Genomic DNA, 24,534 nt, shown 5'->3' on the forward strand with positions numbered 1-24,534 from the left:
CCTATGACTCTCAGCTCTTCATCTGTATTAAGTGTTTCATTCTTTTGTCATCAATGTATTTCCCAGTTTGAATTTCAAATGTTCTTTGTGGATTCGGCATTTTAAAAATCACTGTCCTGTTATATTCGCCCAGACGCCAGGGGGCGATGTGAGAGAAAGTGTTGACGTCACCGACCAGGAAGTGGGACGCTTCCTTGTAATCAAAATGGAAACAGTTGTACTGAAGTACCTTTACATATCGCATTAATCAACTTGCGTTTCCCGAAAATGATACTTTTCAGCCATTTCTTGTGTTTACTTTCATAGCGCACTGCTAATGTGAAGCTAACGTTAACGAAGAATTGCATACTGAGCGGAGAATTGTGAGAGTTGCTGAAATAAGTAACAAATATCCTCGCAGCTAACATTAGTTTAGGTAGTTAGCTTAATTCTGACCCAGCTATTACCTTCAGTTTGTCTTACCTGACTTTATTCAGCGGTAAACACACCCGTAGTTCAGTTTCTCCGTTAAAGTTTGGAGCGGACATCAGCAAAATGCATCGGAGAGGCGTCGGTGCGGGAGCTATTGCCAAAAAGAAGCTGGCAGAGGTGAAGTACAGCTGTTGTGTTTTCACATTAACTCGTTCGGGTGAAGCACTTTCGTGTCTCACCTGTGATTTATTTTTTTCTATTTAGGCTAAATATAAGGAAAGAGGGACTGTCCTTGCAGAGGACCAAATTGTCCAAGTGAGTTGGCAATTAAAAAAAAAAAGAAAATATAATAAATAAGAAAGCAGGAAGGTTTCTTTGTAAAATGTTCGTGTCTTCTGCCAGATGTCTAAACAGCTGGAAACGTTCAAGTCCAACCTGGAGGAGTTTGCCAGCAAACATAAACAAGAAATCCGGAAGAACCCACAGTTCAGGGTTCAGTTTCAGGAAATGTGTGCCACCATAGGAGTCGACCCGCTTGCCTGTGAGAAACATCTGGAATATAATCAGTGAAAATACATATTTTATTATTGTCACATGTGTTTAAAGCAACTCTTTAACTCCTCTGTCCTCATTTTTTCCACAGCTGGAAAAGGTTTTTGGTCGGAGATGCTCGGCGTCGGTGACTTCTACTATGAACTCGGCGTGCAGATCATTGAAGTGTGCCTGGCCCTCAAACACAGAAATGGAGGTTTGTAGTTTGACTGCAACCTGAAAGCTTTGTGTCGTTGTTCTCCAGCTCTGATGTCAAACAGAGTGATGTTCAGTGAATCCTGCTGTGATCACCTGCGTGACGTAGATACTGTGATTCATAACGTTACAGCCTTTTAATTGTTGACGTGTGAGCTTCTTTCAGGGCTCATCACGTTGGATGAACTCCATCAGAGAGTCCTGAAGGGTCGAGGGAAATACGCTCAGGACGTGAGCCAGTAAGTGTCGACACTGATAGAACATTTCATCTTTGGATTTGGATCATTCTTGTTGGTTCTAAATTGTGTGATTATTAAAATCCTTTGACACGTGCTTCGCAGGGATGACCTGGTGAGAGCCATTAAGAAGCTGAAGGTGATGGGGAGTGGCTTTGGGATGATTCCTGTCGGCGGGTCTTACTTGGTCCAGTCGGTCCCAGCGGAGCTCAACATGGACCACACTGTGGTTCTGCAGCTGGCTGAGGTGAGACGCAGCTCCTGGTTCATCATAGCAGCTGTCACAGCTCCATTCATTCCACTCAGGTTTACTCTTCCTGGTGTTTTCAATATTCGGAGGTAATTCAATAACATCCAGCAGTTTTACAGCTTTTCTGCCTGAAAGCTTCCTGAATGAGATCTCGTCTGTTTGTGTCTTTGCTCGCTGGCAGAAAAAGGGCTTCGTGACGGTGAGTGAGATCAAAGACAGCCTGAAATGGGAGAAGGAACGAGCTTGTCACGTCCTGGTAAGTGCATGTCAGCTCATGTCAGATCACCGTGAAAACACTTTAGAAGATATTAAAAAGTCTCAGATATCAGTAACAGTTTCTCTTGCCTGCAGTATGGACAGTGATGTTAGTCATAAAACGTCTTCGTGTCTGATTGAGGGCAGTCTGGAGATGTTACACACCTGTACACTTAAACTTGTTAGACTGCGCTAAAAAACAGAATTATTCAAGAACTCTGGGCTGTGTCCTTTACTTCCACACTCTCAAACTGTGGGCGATACGATTGTGAAATCAGTATTAAATCTCCTCCTGACGTGCAGAAACACTGACGTACCTCACCCTCACCCTCAGCCTCAGCCTCAGCCTCACTCTCATGTTTCCAGGATCACCTGCTGAAGGAAGGCCTGGCTTGGCTCGACTCACAAGCGGCCGGAGAGGCTCAGTACTGGCTGCCCGCCCTCTTCTCCGAGCTGACCTCCCGTGACATCACACCGGAGGAGGCCAATCAGATGACACCTTAGGGCATGACGCCAGCCTCAGAGACATGTTGGTAAACAGACTGCGCCTGGCGGCCTGGGGGTTCGTGTGACGGGGTTGGCCGGCCCGCCGGGGGTCGGCGGGCTGGTGAACTCCCTCGCAGATCATTTTCTGGACACGAGGAGGGAAAACGTTCCTCATCTGCTGCTCAGTGACGCAGAGTGAGTGCACTCATGCTGTCAGTCACTGAGGGAGCTCTGATTTCCTGCACACACGCTGCTGTCAGGGCGTTTGGGTGGCTGTGGGTTATTCTCAGTGCACAGAACGTGGAATTGGATTTTTTCATCCATAAATGATAACTTCTAAAGAAAAGACTACATCATCTGCTTCTACCAGTTAAACTACATGTTTATTGAGTCAGCAGGACTTTTTTAAGTCACTTCATTTGTTCACATAAATTCACTGATTACATACAGTCGCTCTTCTTCATGTCACTTTTAAAACTGACAGAAATAAAGCTTCAGGGCATTCAATCAATGACAGAAATAAACACTTGAGTCTGTAGAATCTGCTCAGTACGATTTCCTATGAGACATTATAGGTGCAAAGCTACACTGTAAATAAAATACTGCTGTTAATATATTAGGTTTTAAATGTGCCATGCTTCATTTAAATTCAGATTTTAATTTCGAGCACATTTTAGGCTCAAACCATGTGCAGACCACTGCTGTTTATGTCCCAACGCACACCAGAGGCTTTCATCTTAGTTTAGCTTTCAAACGTTCCTCCACGCTCCAATCATTGTCATTCGTTTTGACACATTAAAATCAGCTTTCAGAGGTTTTCAACCTATTGAGTCTCTTCAGATTTAGACTGAACTTTATTGATCTCTTTGGGAGGACCCCGCAGGGAGATTTAGGGGGCTGCACATTAAAATACTCTCAAACTTTAATCTGACATCCCTTGTTAAATCTAGACCACACGCACTGACGATCGGGTCCAAACCTCATGATGGAAGCTGAGTTTAGTGCCGAAGATCTGTGGTGACTGAAGGCTTAAGTGGAACTCAGTGTTAACAGTATCCCTGCAGAGACACGAGCCCCTGACCCTCACCTTAACCATCACAACTGAATGCCAAACCTCATCGAATCGAGTCGTTACCCTCAAAATGCAAAATGGACCCATGAGGATTCAATTTGAGCCCAGTGGGTCCAAACGGACTATTTTAGACTCTTATTTGGGCTTTGCGTTTTGTTCTGTTAAATGGAAATCTGGGTTTTGTATTTTTGGGTGTCGGTAAAGAAACTCTGGAGGTGTCAGCTGTCAGTCCAGCTGTGTGGAGCTTCGAGCTTTCCAAACCGTCTCAACCTTTAAACGCATCACCGAGCGATGACGACAGACAACATCTGACCAAAATAAATGAGGACATGCTGTCCACTGTGACGGATTGTGTAACTCAGGCAGGTTTCAAGTCTCTGCCAGCTGATTCTTGCTGCATACTGGACACATGATGGACACCAATGGCTGCGTTAAAGGGGTTAAAAAAAATCATTTGGAGTAAATTAGTAAAAAGGTGCAAATATATCAGCATGGTTCGTTACACGTGACCCCGCTTGTAAGACGTTTTTCTCTCCAGACATACGAGAGACACCTAAGCTGGACCTTTGGACGCCATCGTCAGCGTTAGTGGCTGTAGACGTGGTCTTCAAACTCAGACTGCTCCATGCCGTCGCAGATCAGCGTGCAGAAGGGGCAGACTCGGTGACTCTGCTCGTGCTGCTCCAGCTCCAGCCGGGTTATGAAGGGGAAGCTCTCCTGGCAGTGACGGCACACCAGCGACGGCTGCGGACAGAAATAGAGGCAGAGCATTAGAAGCGGTAACAAAATAGGGAGCAGATTATGTTTAAAGTCCGCTTCGAAAATAAACTGTAAACAGACGAGTCGCTCGCTCTCGGGCTCATGGGCAGATCTCCAGAAAGAGAGGGAGGGAGGGAGCAGTTCAGCTGCTTTAAGTTAATTCATCATGTTTCCATTTTCCACCACGACTTGTTCGTAGCGTCAGAGGAAAATCTGTCAAAGGTTCTGGGTGGGAATGATTAGAGTGAAGGAGCAGGTGAGGTCGTGGCCTCCACACTCAGCTGATACTCACCTCCTCCTCCGGGCCTGCAGCGCTCCCTGCAAGGAAAGAGGGAATCATTAAAACAGTTATGTGTTCCAGAGCGACAGCTGATGCATATTTAATTTAATTAATGAAGTCATTTCAGAGCCGTTACTCACCTATGGTCTCGTACAGGTTCTCAGTCTGCTCAGGTGTCTCGCAGGTGGATGAAGCGGCGCCAGCTGGAGGGGCGGAGTCAGGCTGCATGCGCGGTGCTGCTGCTTGGAGGTCGGCGCAAACTCTGCGCAGCCCCTCGATGTCGCTGAAGAGAGTCTGACACGAGAAGCACAGTTGAGCAAACGTGCAGTGAGCCTCTGAACGGAGGCGGCGTTGGTGTCAGTCTACCTTGTTTTCTTTGGCGAGCTCTTCTTTCTCATTGGTCAGCAGCATGATCAGGTGTTCCTTATCCTCGATGATGCTGTCTTTATCTGCGATCACCTCATGCGCCTCTCTGAGCTGCAGCTGAAGGAGGATGAGGGGAGACAAACCACCGTTTTCAACACACAAAGAAGACAAACCTGGCTGACACCTTATGGCCAAAAGTATGTGGACGCCTGAACATTGTGTGTGATTACTGAACATATGAGCTGGCTTTGTAACAGGAAACGACCTTCCACAAACTTCTAAAACACAGAATCACTGAGTCCTGGAGCATTTAGATTTCCCTTCATTGGAGCTAAAGTGCTCAGCTAAAATGACAAAAACAGCCCCAAAACTAATCAACTTGTCCACATACTTTTGGCCACACAGTCGAGCCACACTCAGGCCTCGACGCCGTCGGATACGTGACTTCACCTCTTGTTTGTTGCTTTTCCGTTCCGCCTGCTCGTGTGAGCCGATCATCTTCTCCAGCTGCTCCCGGACGTGCAGCAGCTCTCTGTCCAGGACCTCGGCTTTCCTCTTGCTGTTTCTGGACGCCTCCCTCTCGGCCGCCAGCTCCTCCTGAAGCTGGCAGACCAGAGTCTGACGCTGCACCTGCAGAGGACGTGATGCGACGCATTTAGCACAAAGAAAAGACACGCCGTCGTCTGGAATGACAAGAACGTCCTTCTCTGATTTGTTCCCACCTTCAGCTCGTCGTCTGGAGAGCTGTGCGGCGTCTCCTGCTGCGACAGCCTCCTGCAGAGCTCCTGGTTCTCCCTCTTCACATCGTCCATGTTGTGCATGAGGCCTTGCAGCCTTTGCACCTCTGCGGAGAGCTTTTCCTTCTCTTTCTCGCTGCTCTGAAGGTCCACCTGCCAAGAGGTAAAGCACACATTGGACCATAGTTCATACTGTCGCCTGCACTGTCTGCTCTTAAAGCATCAGGCTGTTAATATTCTCGATTTTTCCTCTTCAAGGTCAACAAAGCCCATAAAACCAAAAGTAAGACAGAACCTGAGCCGCACTGTAGCTGGCTGACAGGTTCCTTCATCCCATGAGCACAGTGTGTGAAAGCAGCTGCCTCAGGTGTCATCTGACGCCAAACACCATCTTTGCACTGAGGTGGGGTTCACAGATGAACCCCCCCAGGTCGCAACCACTGCTTATCAGGTCACATGATGACACCTGAGCCGCTTCCTTATGAAGTCCTGAAATGTGGTTGAGAACGTGGGTAAAGCTTGTAAAGTGGACCAAGAACGGCTGAACTCACGAAGCACAAAACATGTATTAATGCGCCGCTAAAAGTAGTCCCAAACACATGAACTACTTCCTGTGTTGCTCTGTTCTTTCGCTAAAGCAGCTGTTTGAGGAAATTATTGGGCCTTTTTAAATTGAAGCTCTGTGTCTGAGCTGTTCAGATTTCCGTCTTCAGAGGGTGGTGTGAGCGTTACAGACGGCAGCTTCATTCTTTGAATAAAGCCGGCTTACCTGCAGGAGCTGCACGCTGTCTTTCATTCTGAACAGCTCCCTCTCTGCCTCTCTGATCTTGGAATTTAGCCTAAAACAAACAGAAACACCCGTTCGAGTCCAGAGTTTGAAAAGTCTGGCTTTAATGATGAAAACAGAGACTCACGAGGAGATCTCGTCGCTCCGAGCGTCGACCCTCCTCCTCAGCTCCTCGCGCTCCTCTTTCAGCTGTTTGATCTTCATCACAGCTCGGTCGTATTTCTCCTGGAAAACACGGAACAGAGACTGAGACGAGTTGCGGTCAGCGGCTTTGACGGCGCGATGGACGGTTTTACGCTGGGACTCACCTTTTCGTGCTCGGCGGCGCTCTCTCTCTGCACCTCCACCTGCTCTGTCCTCTTCGTCAACATCTCCTCCTGCAGAACATCAGGTTAGCGTTTCACAGTCACGCCGCAGCGCTGAGGTCAGAGTTCACACGCGGACTGACAACTAACCTTTAAGTGGTCCAGCTCCTCCTGCTGGTGCTTTAAGGCGCCCTTTAAGTTCTCGTTTTCCTCCTTGGTCTGAAGCAGCTCTCTGACCAGCTGGCTCCTCTCTTTCTCTTTCTGTTCATCCTGCGACTGTGGAAACGAATCACGCCGTGTCAAACATCAAAGTTCAGCCATTTTCTCGACTGCACAACGAGCAGATCTGTCGTGAAAATGAGATAAGCGGACCTTCAGGCAGGCGGCTTCTTGCTGTTCCTTCTCCAGAGCTCTTTTTAAGCTTTCCTTCTCCTCCGTTATCTGAAGCAGCTCTCTCTGCAGCTCGGCCTTCTCACGTACGCTCTGATCGACCTGCTCCTGGGTCCAAAGAAACACTTTAAGTCAATACGAGGCTCTATTTGCTTTTGCCGCCTGTTGTCACTGGATATGAACAGAGCTCTTCTTCATTTAATTCTGAGCCGTTTGCATACCTGCGTTGTGATCACCAGCAGGTCGTCGTCCGGGCTGCTCTCCATGCTTTGCTCCGCTGGGTTTCTGAAGCAGAAAGGAGTGCTGGCTCCTCGCACCTGGCCGGCGCTGTCGATGTAGCAGAACTGGTAGAACTCGATCTCGTCCTTCGGCAGGTAGTAGTCTGACGGGACAGAGAGAGAGAGAGAGGGATGTCCAAACCTCGCTTCATGCCTTCAGATCGCTTGTTTTACAGACAGAAACGTTCAGTTTGAAGTGATATGAGGTGGAGAAAAGCAGGAAACCCTCATGTTTGACAGCACAAGTCTGGGATTTTTGGTTAATAAGTAAAAGATGAACTGATCGTTGAAATCGTTATTGACTAATCAATAAACAACCACGGCTACGCTAATCAATAGCGTTCAAACGCCTTGAAATGCTCCCTCACTGTTAATGCTCGGCTGTAAAAAAGGACGTGATCTGTGCTGAGGGTCACGAGTCCACATTGCTTCACTTCCTTTCGGTGCAGCATATGAACGTACAGACGGCGAGTAAATCATCTCATATATGACCGCGTGAAAACGGCCTCGCTCTGAGACTCATCCTGTAGGCTCCACTCAGCAGCTGCCTTTAATAATGCCCTCATTAAGAGTCAGATTGAGACTCATCATAAACATGAAGGGTCACAAGATAATACACATCTGTTACAAGACATTGCTTAAACTTTTTCCTTTTTTCTTGTGAGACACTTTCAACTCTTTGGGGCCTAAAATGAAACTGTCTGACAGAGAAAATGAACAGTTCAGGTCCACACAGAGGCTCTAACCTGTGATGAAGGGTCACAAACAGACATTTTAGGGGGAACCACGGCCTTAAAGGTCTCTGAAACTAAATATCTGAGAGCTCTGATGAACTGGGAGAAGACAACATAGACATAAAACTCATAGAGGATTAGACCAGACATGAAGGCAGCGGGTGTCTGTTTCCACAACGCCAAGCCGGAGGATCAGACTCATATCACAGCAGCTCATGGAAACAGGCTGTCGGGCCTGTGGCTTTAATTCTGCCTCCGTGGTTTACACATCAGACTCTCAGTGTACATTACAAACACCGTCGCCCTGCAGCACAGACTGTCTTACCCTTAAAAACAGCTTGCCTTATCACAGACTGCTGCCCTTCCACATCCACGCATGGCTCCACCCACACAAAGGTGTGGTAGTCCTTCGTGGTGCTCCATCCCACCTGGACGGGAAAAGTTAGACATGACTCAGAGAGAGTTTTTTAATCCGCCTCACAGACAAAACAGACCTCTGTGATGGTTTCCTCACCTTAAAGATGCCCACCCAGTCCCTGGCTTTGGGCTGGAAGGAGGCAGCGAGGGTGTAGCTGCAGGTGACGGCGGTTGAAGGTGGGTATGAGCGGGAGATGTCGGTGAACACCACCTGGGAGAAGGTGCGTGCTGAGGGGTCGGTGGCTGCTGCCTCCGCCGGGGTCTCCATGCTGGGCTACAGTCTGCCGGTAAACGAATAAAGAGTGATGATGAAATGAGTGTGACTGATGACAGCAGGTGTCTCAGCATGGACTGTGCTGGAACAGAACGCGACGCCGGCGTCCTCACAGGCTTCCGTCTTCCTGTTTTTGCGCACTTACACCGTTTCACTTGTTTCCGAACTGATACGCTTTCGTAATTAACTCAGAAGCACTTTCCCAGCGCTGAAACGGCTAACGCTTTATGTTAAAACGACTCCTTTCCCCCGCAGATGGCATTTAGCCTTTAAGAATAAACTTTTAGAGGCGGTGAATTTAGCTAAAAAAAAACAGCATTAAAATAAAGAAACCGAAAGTCAGCTAGCCATAAAAACCACACCCGAAGATGAGACAGATTACTCTGACAAATGATACTGTTTTCTACTACAAGCTGTCATGATAAAGCTTCATTTTTGACGAAATGTTGAGATAAAAACATTCATCTCACATGTTTGTTGTCACTTGTCGCAGCATCGACATCAGCCGTCAGCTCGTCAGGACCAACTGCTGAGACGCATTCAAGTGCTCCTCGGAAAAGTTCCCACGCCGTCCTCTAAACTACGACATAACGCTTCAGGCCAATAGGGCGCAAAGGAGGACGTATTTCCTTGAGTAGGTTTATTTGTCGTGAATCCAAACAGATCTTCTCTGATTTCTTACAGGAGTTCAAACATCACATTAAAACTATTTCTATGTTCAGACACTTTCACATATTTTTTTATTTAACTAAATCAGCAAACTCCTCGTTTCTTTAATTTTCTATATCGTTTGTGAAATGTGATTGACTCTTTATTTTTGTTTCTTTTAAACTGTTATATTTTTACGCAGGATTGTGTTTGCTGACAATTCAAATACATTAAAAAGTAAGATTTGGATTAACTGAAAAGAAACTGAAGAGAAACTATTTTTTGTCGACATTGTAAAAAATATTTTGGTCCAAAATAGCAAAACGAGGATCCCATCCGGAAACAATCGCATCGAAAGTAAACGTGACTTCAGTTTTGTTGACAAGCTTCGCGTGTGTTCATATGCGCTCAAATCAAAGACGTCGCACTTTGTTTCCAATTGTTGCTGAAGGCATCAGTGGTTGCGTTAAGGTGGAGGGCATTGTGGGAAATGTAGTCCAACTCAAACATCTCAGGCCTGCTTCTCTTCTGCAGTGTGAGATTTCTAACACAAGAGGGAGCCAAACACTGTTACGGTGTGAAACTGCTGCTGCTCTGAAAACCTGCTGTGTGACACTGTAAATATGTTCTAATAATCCTGAATACACTTAAAGATCAAACTCCAGAGTTATGTTGCGTTATGATAGTTGAATTTTTGATTATTTGTTATTCACAAGCTAGCAAAACATGCCTCCGTTTTGTTTGCAACCAGATATTATCATCTGAGGAATGGAGGAACAGAATTTGGGCACCTAAACCACGAGGTTTTTGAACGTAAGTGACAACAGACAGAATATAAGATAATAGCAATTTCCTCACACACAATTAACAAATTAGATTTGAAATAAGAAAAAAAAAAAAGAAAAGAAAAAAGAAAATTAGCAACTGGAAAGAGACCAGACCACCATATCTGTAAGCAGAGACAAGCTGACATGAGTCATAATATACACAATTATATATAATTACATATAATTTTTAAAGCATTGCCTGAATTTAAAAGTATTTGTTATTTTAAATGGAATCCAAAGCCATTTATCTGCCTGTTTTAGGTTTTTTGTTTGTTTGTTTTTTTTTTTTTTAATTTGTGTTGTCTTCCAGTTGCAAGCATTACGAGTGGTAAATGCCATTATGTGTGTTTTCACATAATCAGCCAGTTTTTAAAATAGTATTAAAGTCAGTCAACAAAAAATGTATGATTCACAAAACAGCACCCGAAAAACACATTTGTTTTGTGTGATTATTTTCTCTGAATGATGCGTTAAAATGACAAATATTATGCTGTTTTTTTCGGGGTAAGACTGATCAGAATTTTCCTCTCAAAGGGACGCATTTTAATTTTCTATAAGGATTCAAATAGTTTACTGCATCCGGAAACCGCCTTAACTGCAAGGTGCACCTGTCGATCATCCTGTAAACATCTTTTTCCCTCGGTGAGCCAACAACCAATCGGAGGCGAGAATTCTCACGCCCCCGGCTTGTGATTGGCTGAAGGCGGAAAGGGGCCGTTCCCTGTGAAAGGCACGGCGCGTGTGTGACTGGAGTTCACTCATGTTTACATTTGCAGGTCGCGGCTCTTCTGAGCGCCAAAGCAGAGGCTCCAACAGCAGCCACGGCCACGAACAGCATCACAGAAGGACGGAAATACGAGGAGACATCATTTTCTAACGGTAATCTCAGTTTTACGACTTTTTTAGTCCTTTAAAAGTTGTCTTCTGAGTGGCAGTTAGCGTGAAAGCGCTGTCGATAGGGCGAGTCAGCATTCCGTTACCATAGCAACAGCACAGCACATATAGCTAGCTAAAGGTTTTGTCGTTAGCCGTCAGTTTTAGCTTGACTTCGTGTTACAGACACTGACTCACTGAAACCTTTAACTTGTGTCGTTTAGCGTGTTTAAGAGTCGTTTTGCATTGACGAGTGAAAATGCAATTCAGAGACTTTTTGGATTAACTGGCTTCCGTACGGCTTCTAAACTCATGAAGCTGTTTTCATCAGTACGAGGTGCTAACTGGTTAAATATAAATCATATGGAAGTCATACTTACAAGCAGTGATGCCAAGTAGAAGTATTCAGAGCTTTTACTTCAGTCAAAGTAGCAACACCACACTGGAGTAATACTCCAAGTAAAAGTACACATTTAAAAACGCGTTCACGTAAAAGTACAGTAAGATTGTTACGGATCATCAGCTAAATGAAGCTAGTAAAAGTATTATTATTATGTATAAAACTGGGTTATTAATTCTGATTCATGACTGCGTTTCACTGTTGTAGGTTGTCAAAGTTGTTGTTTTTATTTTCATTTGTATTTTGTTGGTTAGTATAATCTATAACAATACATTGACTTTTCTAAGACGATCATGTGTTTTCTTTATGAAATCTTTAGTCTGAAAGGTAACCAGGAACTACAGCAGTTAAATAAATGTAGTGAAGCAGAAGGTGTAATATTTCCCTCTGAAAGGCAGAGCGCAGTATTTGAGTAAACGTAGTTTTCACTGGTGCTTATGAGAAGCAGGGAGCTGCACCGTATCGTTACCCATCAGGTTTTGTGGTGTATAGATTACTGTCTGAACATCACCAACACAGTACTGATCAATAGTTATTTAAAAGTTGAATCTAGTGCCATTGTGACAGAATGTGAGGGCTCACAGGCAGTGTCATTACTGTATGTGAGTACAGTGCGCTGTTGTCTTGTACTTGTCTTTGTAATCCACATTCTGGTCAGAAAAGTACATCCTTATGATGTTTTCATTAATTTTTTTGTACAGTCGAGACTTTAACATCACAGTCACAGCTAGTCCTAAAACTGGGATTACGGAGCTATTGTCTTCATGTTTTCTTGACAAGACTGTAGGTGTGGTCTACACCTGCGCATGAAATGAATGTTATTAATGTAGCTGCAGCTGTTAAAAGAAGGCAGCTGCTGATCTTTTAAAGCAGAATTCAAAGAGAAATCAGGAAGAATAACTTAATTTTATATCCAATTCACAAAGCTGTAATCATTTAGAGGCAAAGCTAAGCAACACAGAGCGAGGAGCGAAGCAGCTGATAGTCAAAGCATCTAAAGAAAGACGAGGGCAGATAAGTGAACGTGGAAGGGTGTAGGATGTCTCCTCATGATTCATTCATGTTGATTGATTTATTGATTAATCAACAAATGATTTCAGGACCAAGTGTTTTGGACCAGGACTTGTAGCCACACCAAGGTCGGTCATTTTGTGGGATTCTTTCGCCCCGTTGTCGTCCAGTCTTTCAGATTGATGACATGACAGCAGGGAAAGATGTCTGCCTGCTCTCTGTTTGACCAGCGTTTCTTCTTGTGCCTGCGCTCCATTTTTAATGTCTTCAGTGGAAGGCGAAGCTTCAGCTGAAGGTACTCCGTTTCATCTTGGCTAAGACTATGGATGTCCAGCCCGCTCACTTACACCGCACGCCGCCGCCGCGCTTTTCAGCACAGATTTAAATTTAACAACTGGAGGCGTTGAAAAACACGTCTCCTATTTCAGTGAACAAATATCAGGGATTATCCCTCTCCACTTGCACCCTGCTGAGGTCCGCCGCTCATTTTCCCTCCATCATGTCAAGAGGGATCAGGTGTTTGTCCTCACAGCTTCTAATTGGTCACCAGATCCACAGCTGGGCCTGTTGCTGGAGTGTGTGAGTCAACCTGAACCCGGCCGTCCTCACGCTGATACAAATCTACTCTTTTTTTTTTTGTCTCCAGAGGCAGACGGTGCTTTCGGGTGAGATGTGGCTCGTTGGTTTGACGGCTGAAGAGCGTGATGGCGACTTAAGGGCCTCCTGAGACGAAGATTCGTGTGTCAGAGACGTGTGGAGGCGGACGGGCGGGGGCAGCATCTTCCAACACCATTATCCTCACACATGTAGGCTTCACAGTGCAGGTGAGTGAGAGGCATTTTTTAATGAACACAGTGGAGGCTTTACGGTAAATAAGGTCACCCAGTTTCCAATTTAGGAAGTACAAAACTGAAGTAATGTGATACAACAGCAAAATAGAGACGTCAGTGAGGGCAGACTGCATTCAGTTCAACAGCACAGACTCATTAAATCAACACGTCCTTTAACAGAACTGGACATCAGAGCTTTGATGAAGGCAGGATTCATATTTTGCATAGTCCACATGAACACGGTTTTTAAAAACAAAGCTTTTTCTGCGTGTTTTGGCCTTCAGTCCACACAAAAATGCAGTTTTAGGTCACTGAAAATGGAGCTTTTGGAAAACCTCTCCAGTTCATTTGTGCGCTTCAGTTTTTGTGTTTTCATATGAGCAGAGGTGTTTTCTAATAAACCGGCAACTGTGTGCGTTGCATCACTGAAACCAGCTGGATGAGGATTATTGCTGAAAGAACTGGTTGAACAATCGATTAGTTAATCAACAAAAAATTAGCTGCTAGTGATTTCAAATAAAAGTGCAAATAGAGAGTATTTCTGTGCTTCTGCCACTCAAATGTGCAAAGATTTGCCGCCTTTCTGTGTCATACCTGCTGCAAATTAAATCCATCCATCCATTTTCTATGCCGCTTATCCCTTTCGGGGTCGCGGGGGGGCCAGAGCCTATCTCGGCTGTCAACGGGCAGGAGGCGGGGTACACCCTGGACCGGTCGCCAGCCGATCGCAGGGCAACATACACACAACCATTCACACTCACACTCACACCTAGGGGCAATTTAGAGTCACCAGTCAACCTAATGAGCATGTTTTTGGTCTGTGGGAGGAAGCCGGAGTGCCCAGAGAGAACCCACGCATGCACGGGAAGAACATGCAAACTTCGCACAGAAAGACCCGACCCGGGAATCGAACCTGCGACCTTCTTGCTGTGAGGCGCACGCACTACCTGCTGCACCATCGTGCAGCGCAAATTAAATCCCTCTGGGCTTTTTGGGCTGTTGTCAGATAAAATGAGCAGTTTTAAGACATGCCTTTGGTAACTAAATTAACTTTAATAGACTAAATAATTCGATAATAAAGATCATTGTTACATGTGAAAGACAGTGTGCCACACAAAGCTGCATTTAAAGATGTTTTATATGGAATTTAAAGGTTTGTCTTTTCTGCGGTTAGATAACGCTTTTATCCAAAGCGACTTAAAATAACTGTTCAGAGTGAAAAGTTGCAGGATTGTGCTGTTCTTTGTTTTTTAAAGGACGTTGTATAAGAGTAAGTGCTAGCGTGACGTGCTAAGGTGTAGCCTGAGTGTTGTATGTTATGTAGCGACACTGAGCAGCTAACTAAAGTCGTTCACTCTGAATCCAGTCACTGTTCGCTGAGGACAGATAAGACAAAGGTATTATCATCCATGTACCTGTTCTGGCCGCACGCTGAGGGAGAACCTTGGAGAAATCCTTTGGGGGCTGTAACGGTATCCGGCCTGAGGTCGGTGGGGCGTCTCGGCCCAGTGTAAAGCTCACAGTGCAGGGCCAGGATTATCCAGATCACTGGATCAGAATACTGTTACCGAGCACCATAACCTCCCACTGTGTACCTGGGATGTCCCTCCTTACTGCCTCCACCCCCCACCGGTATTCTGTCACCATCATTACCAGGTATTAACTTGAACTCACCTTCACCCTGCAAGACACCAGATAGGAGGCGGAGGCGAACAGCTGAGACGCCGCGGCCGCCGTGCTGGGGTCAGCGTGCAGACAGACAATAACAGAAGTAAAGCCACACAGGATCATTCCTAACGGTAGATGTTTGGCCATGCTGGGCCAATTAGAGGCCAGTGTCAGGCAGATGGTCCACCTCTTTGGTCCAGACTGAAATATCTCAACAACCAGTGAATCGATTAACGTTCATGGTCCAGAGGATGAATCCTGATGAGTTTCATTTAGCGCTGCCATGAGGTTCATATCCCTGGTTGAGAGTAAAATATATCTCAATTGCTATTGGTTTATAAGGAAATTGGGTTCACATGGTGAGCATGTTAGCATTCTGACATTAGCATTTGTCTAAAGTGCCGTCTCAGTGTCCTAAATCCACACTTCATCTAATCAGTTTGTGCTACTGACGAATCAAACTGTGACTTTAAAATGTCCAAACAGAGAAAAGAAAAATGTGACTCTTAAGATTCATCTCTCATTTTTGTTTTACAAGATCTATCCAGAACAGTTTAAACACCATGCACAATTTATCTACATTTTTGCCAGCTGTGAGCAGCTCCTCCATTTCCTTTGTGCATTGCATTGTGGGAAAGAAGCGTCCATCGACAGCACACGAAAAATCAATGGTATTCAGTTTACATTACTTTGTCACCACAAGCTGAGAACCAGTTGAGAGTTTGGGATAAAAATAATGGATTACAACAATTCTACTAATGTTAATAATAATAATCATAACACCAAGCGCTCATAGGCGTTGGGGTTGATTCCCCTCGCTGCTGCTGCTGCTGCTGCTGCTGCTGCTGCTGCTGCTGCTGCTGCATTGTTGTCCTCTGATTGTATCCGTCCTGCCACAATAACTCTTGAATGGCGGTGTGTGACAGCGCGCTGACAGCCAGAGCACTCACCTGATGAGAGGAATGGAAACAGAAACATGACTCCGTGCGCGCACTTACAGCATGTACTTTGTTCTGTTTGATTGAATTTCATTGTCCAGCGCAGCCCATTAAAAACATACCAGACAGATGAGAAGACGAGCTTTTTGCGTCCGCTTGTCGTCGGATGAGCTCCTCTGTCGTTGTTCCTTCAGGTCCAGGATGGGTCTACCTGTGGACAGCCCGGACAGAAATGATGATGGACGTGAATATGAGCAGCGGGGAGAGGGAGAGGGAGAGGGGGGCGGAAGCCAAACCGAAACCTCCAGCCGCACCCCGCCGCCCGTTATGAAGAAGAAGAGAAAAGGCAAGAAGAGGTACTTTACTGCTGGATCTCCTCATTTGATTGTCTGCGCTCATTTCCCACTGCAGGTGCATCACCTGTGAGCACTGTGACACTTCTGACTCTGAAACTGGTCCTGGAGGCTCTCCAGGTTTGTTGTGTCATCGTTCGGGAAAGGAGGAGGAGTGTAATGAGGCATTTGTAGGACCTCGCAGCAAAGCAGATGTCTGTCCCTCTCTCTGTCTCTCTTCTCTTCCAGATGACTGTGGATCAACCTCACCAACTGCAAATATGAGAGCGGTACGTTTGGGCCAAGACGACGAGGCCGTAAACGCCTGTTATTTAGTGCACTGATAGCACTCTGCACAGTGCAGCTGCTCATGCTTTACAGACTCTTTAGTCACGTAGAATGAATTTTTAGAGACGTATGTGAAGCACTGGATACACGACATGGCCAAAAGTATGTGGACACGCCTGTGCACGCCACTGTATTTCAGCCCCTTTGTTCACTTTAAGGGAGATTTTAATGTTAAAGCATACAACGATATTTTAAATGTTGTTGTTTGAACATCACATTGTCCAGAAGAAGCCCTGACCTCAACCTGCAGCCAGGTCACATTTTCAGTGGAAGACTGGAGGCTGTTTCAGCTGCAGATTGATGCCCGTGATGCTGGAGTGAAATGGGTGTAACGTTTGGCTGTCCACATACTTTTGGCCATGCAGTATATTTTAATTGTAGACTGTTTATAGTTGTATGATTTGTGGTTAATCCCGCTGTCCAGTCGACACATGCACTCCAGTGATAAGCATGCATCCTCGTCAGAGTAAAAAGCTCCTTCCTGTGTGCTTGTCTCAGTGCGGCGTGCCAGTCGCAGGTACGGTCTCAGAGAGGCGATGGAGGGCGAAGACTGGACGCTGTTTTGGACCGACTGCTCTGTCTCTCTAGACCGTGTTAAGGACATGAAGCGTTACCAGGTACTCCACTGACTGCTCACACCAACACCCCCATGACTGCCATCAGTATAAAAGACTAACTAAACTGAATTCGATGACATAAATCAAGCTGAAAACGAATGAGGGCCCTCGTCACTCTGCTCTGTCAAACTGTGATGTCGTTAAATGTCATTTAAATTCCTCTGCACAATATGCCTTCCCAGTAAATAATAAAAAATGTAGATTTCCATTAAGATGATGAGATTGCATGGTTTTTCCAGGGCACAGTGTTCATGGCTCATAACAGTTTTTCAGCTCACTTAATTGTAATCTAATTATAATTCAGCGCAGGAACTATTCAGCACCAACGATTCCTCTGTGAATGAAAAAGGTGTATCTGTATTTTTTCATCTCATTTAAAAACACTACAGGATACCTGTGGCTGCGGTCAGAGTACTTCCCCTGTAAATACAGCCGTGTGTGCCTCTTGTGTCTTTGCAGAAAATTAATCATTTTCCGGGGATGAGCGAGATCTGCCGCAAAGACTTACTCGCCAGAAACATGAACCGCATGCTGAAGCTTTTCCCCAAAGACTACAACGTTTTCCCCAGAACGTGGTGCCTCCCCGCAGAGTCAGTTTGCACGTTTCACTGTCATTTCACCTTCTTTTTCCTCAGCGTGTGTCAATGCGCCACCTCCTTGTCCGACTGTGCTTTGCAGTTACAGCGACTTCCAGGCGTACACCAGGGCCAAAAAGAACAAGACGTACATCTGTAAGCCAGACACCGGCTGCCAAGGCAAAGGCATCTTCATCACCAAGTCAAGCAGAGACATTCAGGCTGGAGAACATATGATCTGCCAGGTTTACATCTCCAGGGTGAGGCACAGAGCGCCGACACAGGAGCGCACGCAGGTCGAAGTTCACGGGCTGAACCGCGTTTTCTCTTCCCTCCTCAGCCGTTCATAATCAACGGATACAAGTTTGACCTGCGTATCTACGTGCTGGTGACGTCATGCGACCCGTTCAGCATCTTCATGTTCAGGGAGGGACTGGCTCGCTTCTGCACCACGAAGTACAACGAGCCGACTCACAGCAACGTGGTAAGAAGCGTTAAAGCGTGAGTCTGACGATGGTCTGTTTGTCCCGTGAGAAGGCCCGAAGCAACAACGACCTGTGCGCATCCGAAGCCTGATAACTCTTCTTCCTCACACACAGCGTAGTTTATGTCGACTCAGTCCCACACACACCATCCTGCTGCTGCAAACACTCACAATGCACCAAATGCGTATTAGTCCGCAGCTGAAAATAGTCCCAACAAAAGCTCAATGTTGTGAACGTTTTTAAAGAGGAACCATAAAAACAAGGACAGAGCGAGTCAGCAGCCGCACCTTCAAAGGTCAGAAATGAGTCATTGTAACCGTGAGATTCATATTTTATCAGTAATACGCATCGCTGTGATTACAGAGTCCTTCACAGAGAAATAATGAGAAGTAACAATAAGACATGAAATAAAACGCGTGACTGGACTGCTGGCTGGACAGAAATAAAGCAAGAATAAAACAGGCAGATTCAACCTTCAGAACAAAACATAATGTCGTAAAATTGATAAAAATGCTGATCACAATCAACTGCTGCAGCTCTAAAAATGATGAATACATGGATTTCTTCCTCGTGTCAGGATGACGTGTGCATGCATCTCACCAACTACTCCATCAACAAGAACAGTGAGAACTTTGTCCGTGATGAGGACACCGGCAGCAAACGGTGAGTACTGCACTCCCCTTAGTGTCTCATTACGAATACTACATCCAAATACTGCATGTTTACTGCATGTTTACTGCATGTCCGTTGCTTTTCTGTCTTCTAGAAAGCTGTCCACCCTGAACAAGCTCCTGGAGTCCATCAGCTGCAACACAGAGAAGATGTGGAGCGACATCGAGGACGTGATCATAAAGACTCTGATCTCTGCTCACCCCATCCTCAAGCATAATTACCACACGTGCTTCCCGAACCACACCACCGGCAGCGCCTGCTTCGAGATCCTGGGCTTCGACGTGCTGCTGGATCACCGGCTCAGACCCTGGGTGCTCGAGGTGAAAGACCCCGCTTGATATGATGCATGTCAGCCATAAAAATGCAGATTCACTGTGGTCAGCTTCAGGTTTTTATCAGGCATCTGCGTCAGGACGGTTGAGCACAGATGATAACCTTTAAGAGTTGTGTCTGGCTGCACAGAATGAGATTATAACAACATTTAAATGGTTAAAATGTCACTCAGAAACCCGTTTTCTTCTTCGACGTCTCAGTCAGTCAGTGTTTTCGGTATGTGTGTGTTTCCAGGTGAACCACTCCCCGAGTTTTACCACTGACTCGCCGCTGGACCGCGAGGTGAAGGACGCGTTGCTGTACGACACGCTGGTCCTCATCAACCTGGGCGCCTGCGACCGCCGCAAGATCACCAAAGAGGAGAGGCGCAGGGTGAAGGACAGGCTGCAGCAGAACAGCTCCAGAGAGGCCAGGTAGGGCTCCGTGATGCAGATGGTGTGTGGATTTTTCCCAAGGTCACACACTCATTCCCGTGCGCTTCCTGCAGACACGTGCAGGTGACTGTTACTGTGTGTGTGCGCCTGCGTGTGTGTGTGTGTGTGTGTTTTACCTCCAGGTCGGAGGAGCTGCGTCAGTGCCAGGCAGCCACGGTGGAGCAGATGGAGAGGTACGAGGCCAAACACCTGGGAGGCTTCAAGAGGATCTACCCCAGAGAGGGAGGAGAGAAGTACGACAAGTACTTTAAACACAGCAGCTCGCTCTTCCAGGAGACCGCGGCGTCCAAGGCCAGAGAGGAGTGTGCCAGGTACGCTCAGCACGCGCTCACACAGGCCAGCAACGAGCCGAGGAGGCTGTCAGCGACGCACATCCGCCTCTGTCTGCGTGGACGGCGCGAGGCTGCGCACACAGAAAAGTGACAACAGAGCAGGCGGTTCACTGCAGAAGAGCAAGAACATTTTATCTGCTCAGTTTGAGGCTGAAGAGGACGAAAAAAAGAACTCGCAGCGTCACTGAACACAGACGATAGGGCGTCTTATTACGGTCAAATCTGCCGGAGCTGAAACAATCAGTCGATTAGCTGAACGTTAATTAACAAGAAGTCGTCCAAAAAAAATTACCCCAAAAAAATCGGATTATTGTAAACACTGATAAGAGCAGCACATTCTGCTCAACACTACAGGCGGCGCAGGGTTTCGACGGCGAACAACCTGAATGAGCCGCAGAGAGACGCCTGTAAGACGCCGAATCCGCTGAAAGACACCGAGGCAAAGCCGACAGGAGACACAAAGCAAACACAACACACGACGTCCCAGAACAGGTGGCTCTCATTCAGCCAGAGGAGGCACACCTGGGCAGGGCTGGAGAGGATGGGAGGGGAAGAGGGACAAACAGCACAGAATCAGCAACAACTGAAAATCTATGAAACAGGCGATAAAAAAGCAGCATTCATCACATTTACGGACTGAATTATGAAGCAATTAATCAAGACAAAATAGGGAAGACTGAGAGTGATTTTACTGACAACCAAACAGCTTTTTAAATTAAATTAATGTCGCTGCTCATTACTAGTGTTTGTTGGTAATTCGCTGGATGTCTCTGCGTTACTTCACTGAGCAGAGTGATGTTTTCATTCATCTGCTGGAGGAGGAAAGTTTCTCTGTGGTCACCTTCAATCTGAGATGAACACATGAACGCAGGGTTTACGATGTCACAGCTAGTTTGGAGCCATTCGTGGTCCAGTGTGAAACCATGTGAGACAATTCATCTGACTGCTGGTTTAACAGTGTTACTCCAGACTGACTCTTTTTATATGTGTCTTAAAATATGTCTGTACAGCAGGAGCAGCATTATTAAGATAAATGTACGATACAGACTTTGACAAAGGCAAAAGTGGACAAAACTGAGCATTTTCAGAACAAACTGAACGATTTCAACCTGTCTTATAATAATCTTTGCGTAGTAGAAATATTAATGGCACGTATAAAATATATGCAGCCAGATGGGAAAAACTGGAATAATTTGAATGTACTTTGGTGGAGGCTTTCTCTCCTCCTCATCACTATTATTGAAGCATTAAATTTTAATTACTTTAATTTTGTGGCCTTGCTTAAAAAAGACAAAGGGATTTAATTAGTGCTGAATTATTATTATGATGGTGAAAAATAACGTGACTTAATATCAGAGCGTTTCTGTGTATTTATGTGTTCAGGCAGCAGCTGCAGGAGCTGCGTCTGAAGCAGGAGCAGAGGGAGAGGGACCAGAGGGGAGGCCGGAGGAGGGACTTGCAGGGGGAGACAGCGGGGGAGAGAGTGAAACCCCGACGAGCGCAAACACAACCCCCCACCTCAAACTGTGAGCCGCAGCCGGTGAGGCTCATTAAAGATGCAGTGTTCGCATGACGCCACTAGAGGGAGCCAAACGGCCTCTGTCCTATGACGGATGTCTTCCATTCTGGCTGACCCCTGTGACGAAATGTACTCTTGCCCAATTCAAATGAGCTAGAATAATATTCCTGCAGATCATTTTTATTGGATGTCTCTCATTTGGAATTCAAATATCTTTTATTGTCAAGGCGGGAGAAACAAACAGCGTTATCGGGGATGTTCAGCGACAGTAATTGCAGATATATTGGAAATGCATGCTGGTGGCTACATATACACTGAGGCCATAAAAACAAATTGAATCAAATGTTTCTCTGCAGCCGCCTCCGTCCAGCGCGGCGGTGGATGGCGAAGCCGCAGGAGTCCGAGAGGAGACGCCGAAGGAGGAGGAGGAGAAGCAGGCGGATGTGGAGGAGCAGGAGCGGGTCGACGCGCTCCTCCGGAGGAAGAAGCTGCTGCAGGACCTGGGGGTGGTAGACCAGATCCAGCAGCTGCTGCAGGGCCGGACAGAAGGAGGGGGAGTCCTGCAGGACGCCTGCACCCACCAGCAGAGCAAGCAGCCCCGTCAGAGGCAGCAGCAGATGAAGGTAAAAGCAGTTCACGGGTCCAAAAACCTGGTCTCAGTTTCACTGTTTGTTGCTGGTTAAATTCAGCTAACTGTCCCAAGTCAGTGCAGTGTTTCTCCTTCATTTCAGCTCGACTCTTTAACCCAAAGGACAAAGCAGGAGCCCTGCGCTCAGATGTCACGGCAGGTACGTCACCAACACCGCTCCGCTTCTGATAATCCAATATCATGATTTTATTTCAAGAAATAAGAGAGCTGCCCCTTAAAAAGATGACAGGAATCATGAGTTCAGTCAGTCTGATTCTGTGACTTCAAAGCTTATTTTCCTCCTCCCTTAAATTTCCCAAAGAACAGAAAAGATAAAAGAACATTTTCTGCAGTTCTCCTGCAGTTTCATACCAAGACGTCAACTGACGATCGTCTTCACCATCGATCCGTCTGCTAAATATTTTCTTCTTCTCATAAAATGTCAACAGATAGAGAAAAAATGCCTGACAATTTCCAGCCAACTTCACTGTCTGCACACGAGACACAGAAAACTGGCAAATTCTCATATTTGAGAAGCCGAAATCAAAGAATATTTAACAGATTTAAACTGACTAATTGATAAATGAAGATTTTGTGTAAATGTTTCCAAAGTAAAAAAGCGTCGGATGTGTTCTGATAATATTAATCCACATTCATTTTAATGTAAAACAGGGTTTCCACAGTGTGAACAGATAAACAGCCATCAGATCATAATTTGAACAAATAATCCTGAGTGAGGAGTGAGAGCGTGTTGACGGCTGATGTTTCGGGTCATTGGCGGAGCCAGTGTGACGCTCAGGCCGTTCAAATGACGGACACGCGGCTGAATATTATCGATCATCTGCAGCACTGAAGAAATCATCACCAAGCAGAATTAAAATGACATAATATTATCTCCGTCCGATCTGTCGCTGCAGATCCACTCCCACATGACTCAGCAGCGTCTGCTCAGGCCCACGACGGAGCAGAGGAGCCTGAACGAGGCGGAGAGCGTCAGCGCCCAGCGGATCCACTGGACAGGTAAACACAGCTGGACGCAGCAGCTGGACGACAAATCTGAGGAGGTTCACAAAGACCTTTACAAGCTGCTCTGTGTGTACAAAATATATATTACTGAAAACCTCTACAAATAAACGAAGCTGAAAGAAAATACAGAAAAACAAAAACTGCCTGTTCAAGTTAAATTAGCTTTAGATGGTTCACGTTGACTGTGTGTTTTATCACTGCTGCTGTGCGGTTCACTTTAATTTATGCTGTTAAACGTGCCGTAGAAATACATTTGACTGCAGCAGAAGAAGTGAGGTTTATTAGATTTCATCGTGTCCTTCACATCCATCGCTCAGATTAACATGATTAAACTTTAATCAGCTTGTGCTCTTAATGTGGACATAAACGCTGATTCTCGCCGCCCTGTTTTCTCCTGCTTTGTGTCATTTTCTCTCATATTTTAAAACCACGGAGCGAGCTTCCTCTTTCATAAACACATAATTAAAAACACCAGGACACCTCATCAGACTTCTCAGCCTGATGGCCGTCTTTTTATTTCCAGTCAGATTTTTCCCACGTGTCAGATTTTCTCCTCTGTCTCCTCATCAGTCAGCGGCCCCCCGGCTGTCTCCTACGCCGACCCCCGGCCCCGTCCCGCCATCCCGCTCATAAACCACGTCCCTCACGGAGGCCTGCGCTGCGGCGCCTACGCGGCCCGCGACCCCGCGGCCCTGCAGAGCCTGCTCGTCATCTCCACCCGCGCCCCCATGTTCAGGAGGCCTGGCTTCTCTCACGGGGTCCGCGGCCCCTCCCGCAGAGCCCCCCAGCACGGCAAAGGGCAGTGAGGAGCGGGACCTGCTGCTGCACTCTGACGACTGTGAACAAACAGGATTTCAGCTGTGAAAGTAAAGAAACGCTCTGTGCCTGTGCTGAAAACCTCACGCCTGCAGACAGATTTGATGTCTGGACGCCTGCAGTTTGCGCTGCTTGCCACTCTGTAACCTCCAGCACAAACAACATTATGGCTTTTTAACTTTTTCTACCCACTGCGAGCGCTCAGACGTGGAATATTTTGCTCTGCGGATGAATTATCTCGCACAAACCTCGCCTCCAGTGCCAAAGCGAGAGCAGACGAGCCTGATTTAACCCCTCGCAGCAGCTGTGATCCACATCTGCATTCTCCAGTGGAAAAACAAGTCAGGATCCCACGAAGTCTCCGATTATCGGCTGTTGATTTGAGCTTAGAGTGACTCAGTAAAACCAAGTGTAATTCTCAGCAATATTTAAGTTTTA

At 46.2% G+C, this 24,534-nt stretch overlaps 3 protein-coding genes across 3 annotated transcripts; 2 read left to right on the forward strand and 1 right to left on the reverse strand.

Annotated features, from left to right (window-relative positions):
* Positions 1-160: 160 nt before the first annotated feature.
* On the forward strand, positions 161-2,938 carry snf8 (SNF8 subunit of ESCRT-II). The gene is made up of 8 exons (XM_070990723.1): positions 161-588; positions 676-726; positions 814-952; positions 1,055-1,159; positions 1,325-1,397; positions 1,500-1,641; positions 1,826-1,900; positions 2,266-2,938. Exons 1-8 carry the CDS (start codon positions 535-537, stop codon positions 2,401-2,403), a joined length of 777 nt encoding a protein of 258 aa, XP_070846824.1. The 5' UTR covers positions 161-534; the 3' UTR covers positions 2,404-2,938.
* Positions 2,746-9,334, reverse strand: calcoco2 (calcium binding and coiled-coil domain 2). Its single transcript, XM_070990722.1, has 15 exons — positions 9,255-9,334; positions 8,608-8,791; positions 8,419-8,521; positions 7,303-7,463; positions 7,064-7,189; positions 6,842-6,967; positions 6,695-6,763; positions 6,514-6,611; positions 6,369-6,438; positions 5,585-5,752; positions 5,313-5,492; positions 4,863-4,979; positions 4,637-4,790; positions 4,509-4,534; positions 2,746-4,201 (listed from the first exon to the last, which is right to left on the reverse strand). Exons 2-15 carry the CDS (start codon positions 8,776-8,778, stop codon positions 4,043-4,045), a joined length of 1,728 nt encoding a protein of 575 aa, XP_070846823.1. The 5' UTR covers positions 8,779-8,791; positions 9,255-9,334; the 3' UTR covers positions 2,746-4,042.
* Positions 9,335-16,180: 6,846 nt separating this feature from the next.
* Positions 16,181-24,086, forward strand: ttll6 (tubulin tyrosine ligase-like family, member 6). The gene is given in 15 exon segments (XM_070991032.1): positions 16,181-16,335; positions 16,561-16,601; positions 17,158-17,276; positions 17,736-17,866; positions 17,955-18,111; positions 18,192-18,335; positions 18,914-18,999; positions 19,103-19,328; positions 19,576-19,754; positions 19,898-20,086; positions 21,491-21,647; positions 21,983-22,249; positions 22,358-22,414; positions 23,172-23,274; positions 23,851-24,086. Coding segments are annotated over 15 exon segments (2,247 nt in total).
* Positions 24,087-24,534: the final 448 nt, after the last annotated feature.

This window comes from Chaetodon trifascialis, chromosome 21, assembly GCF_039877785.1.
Source record: "Chaetodon trifascialis isolate fChaTrf1 chromosome 21, fChaTrf1.hap1, whole genome shotgun sequence".
Classification (NCBI taxonomy): domain Eukaryota; kingdom Metazoa; phylum Chordata; class Actinopteri; order Chaetodontiformes; family Chaetodontidae; genus Chaetodon; species Chaetodon trifascialis.

Bases quoted from the DNA above. Each gene is read 5' to 3' on its own strand.
- snf8 (XM_070990723.1), top strand. From the start codon at position 535: ATGCATCGGAGAGGCGTCGGTGCGGGAGCTATTGCCAAAAAGAAGCTG. The intron at 953-1,054 runs GTGAGAAACATC...TTTTTTCCACAG, and splicing joins AGGAGTCGACCCGCTTGCCT to CTGGAAAAGGTTTTTGGTCG. The intron at 1,398-1,499 runs GTAAGTGTCGAC...CGTGCTTCGCAG, and splicing joins TACGCTCAGGACGTGAGCCA to GGATGACCTGGTGAGAGCCA.
- calcoco2 (XM_070990722.1), bottom strand. From the start codon at position 8,778: ATGGAGACCCCGGCGGAGGCAGCAGCCACCGACCCCTCAGCACGCACC. The intron at 6,439-6,513 runs GTGAGTCTCTGT...TGTTTGTTTTAG, and splicing joins CGGAGCGACGAGATCTCCTC to GCTAAATTCCAAGATCAGAG. The intron at 4,980-5,312 runs GTGAAGTCACGT...ATCCTCCTTCAG, and splicing joins GGAAAAGCAACAAACAAGAG to CTGCAGCTCAGAGAGGCGCA.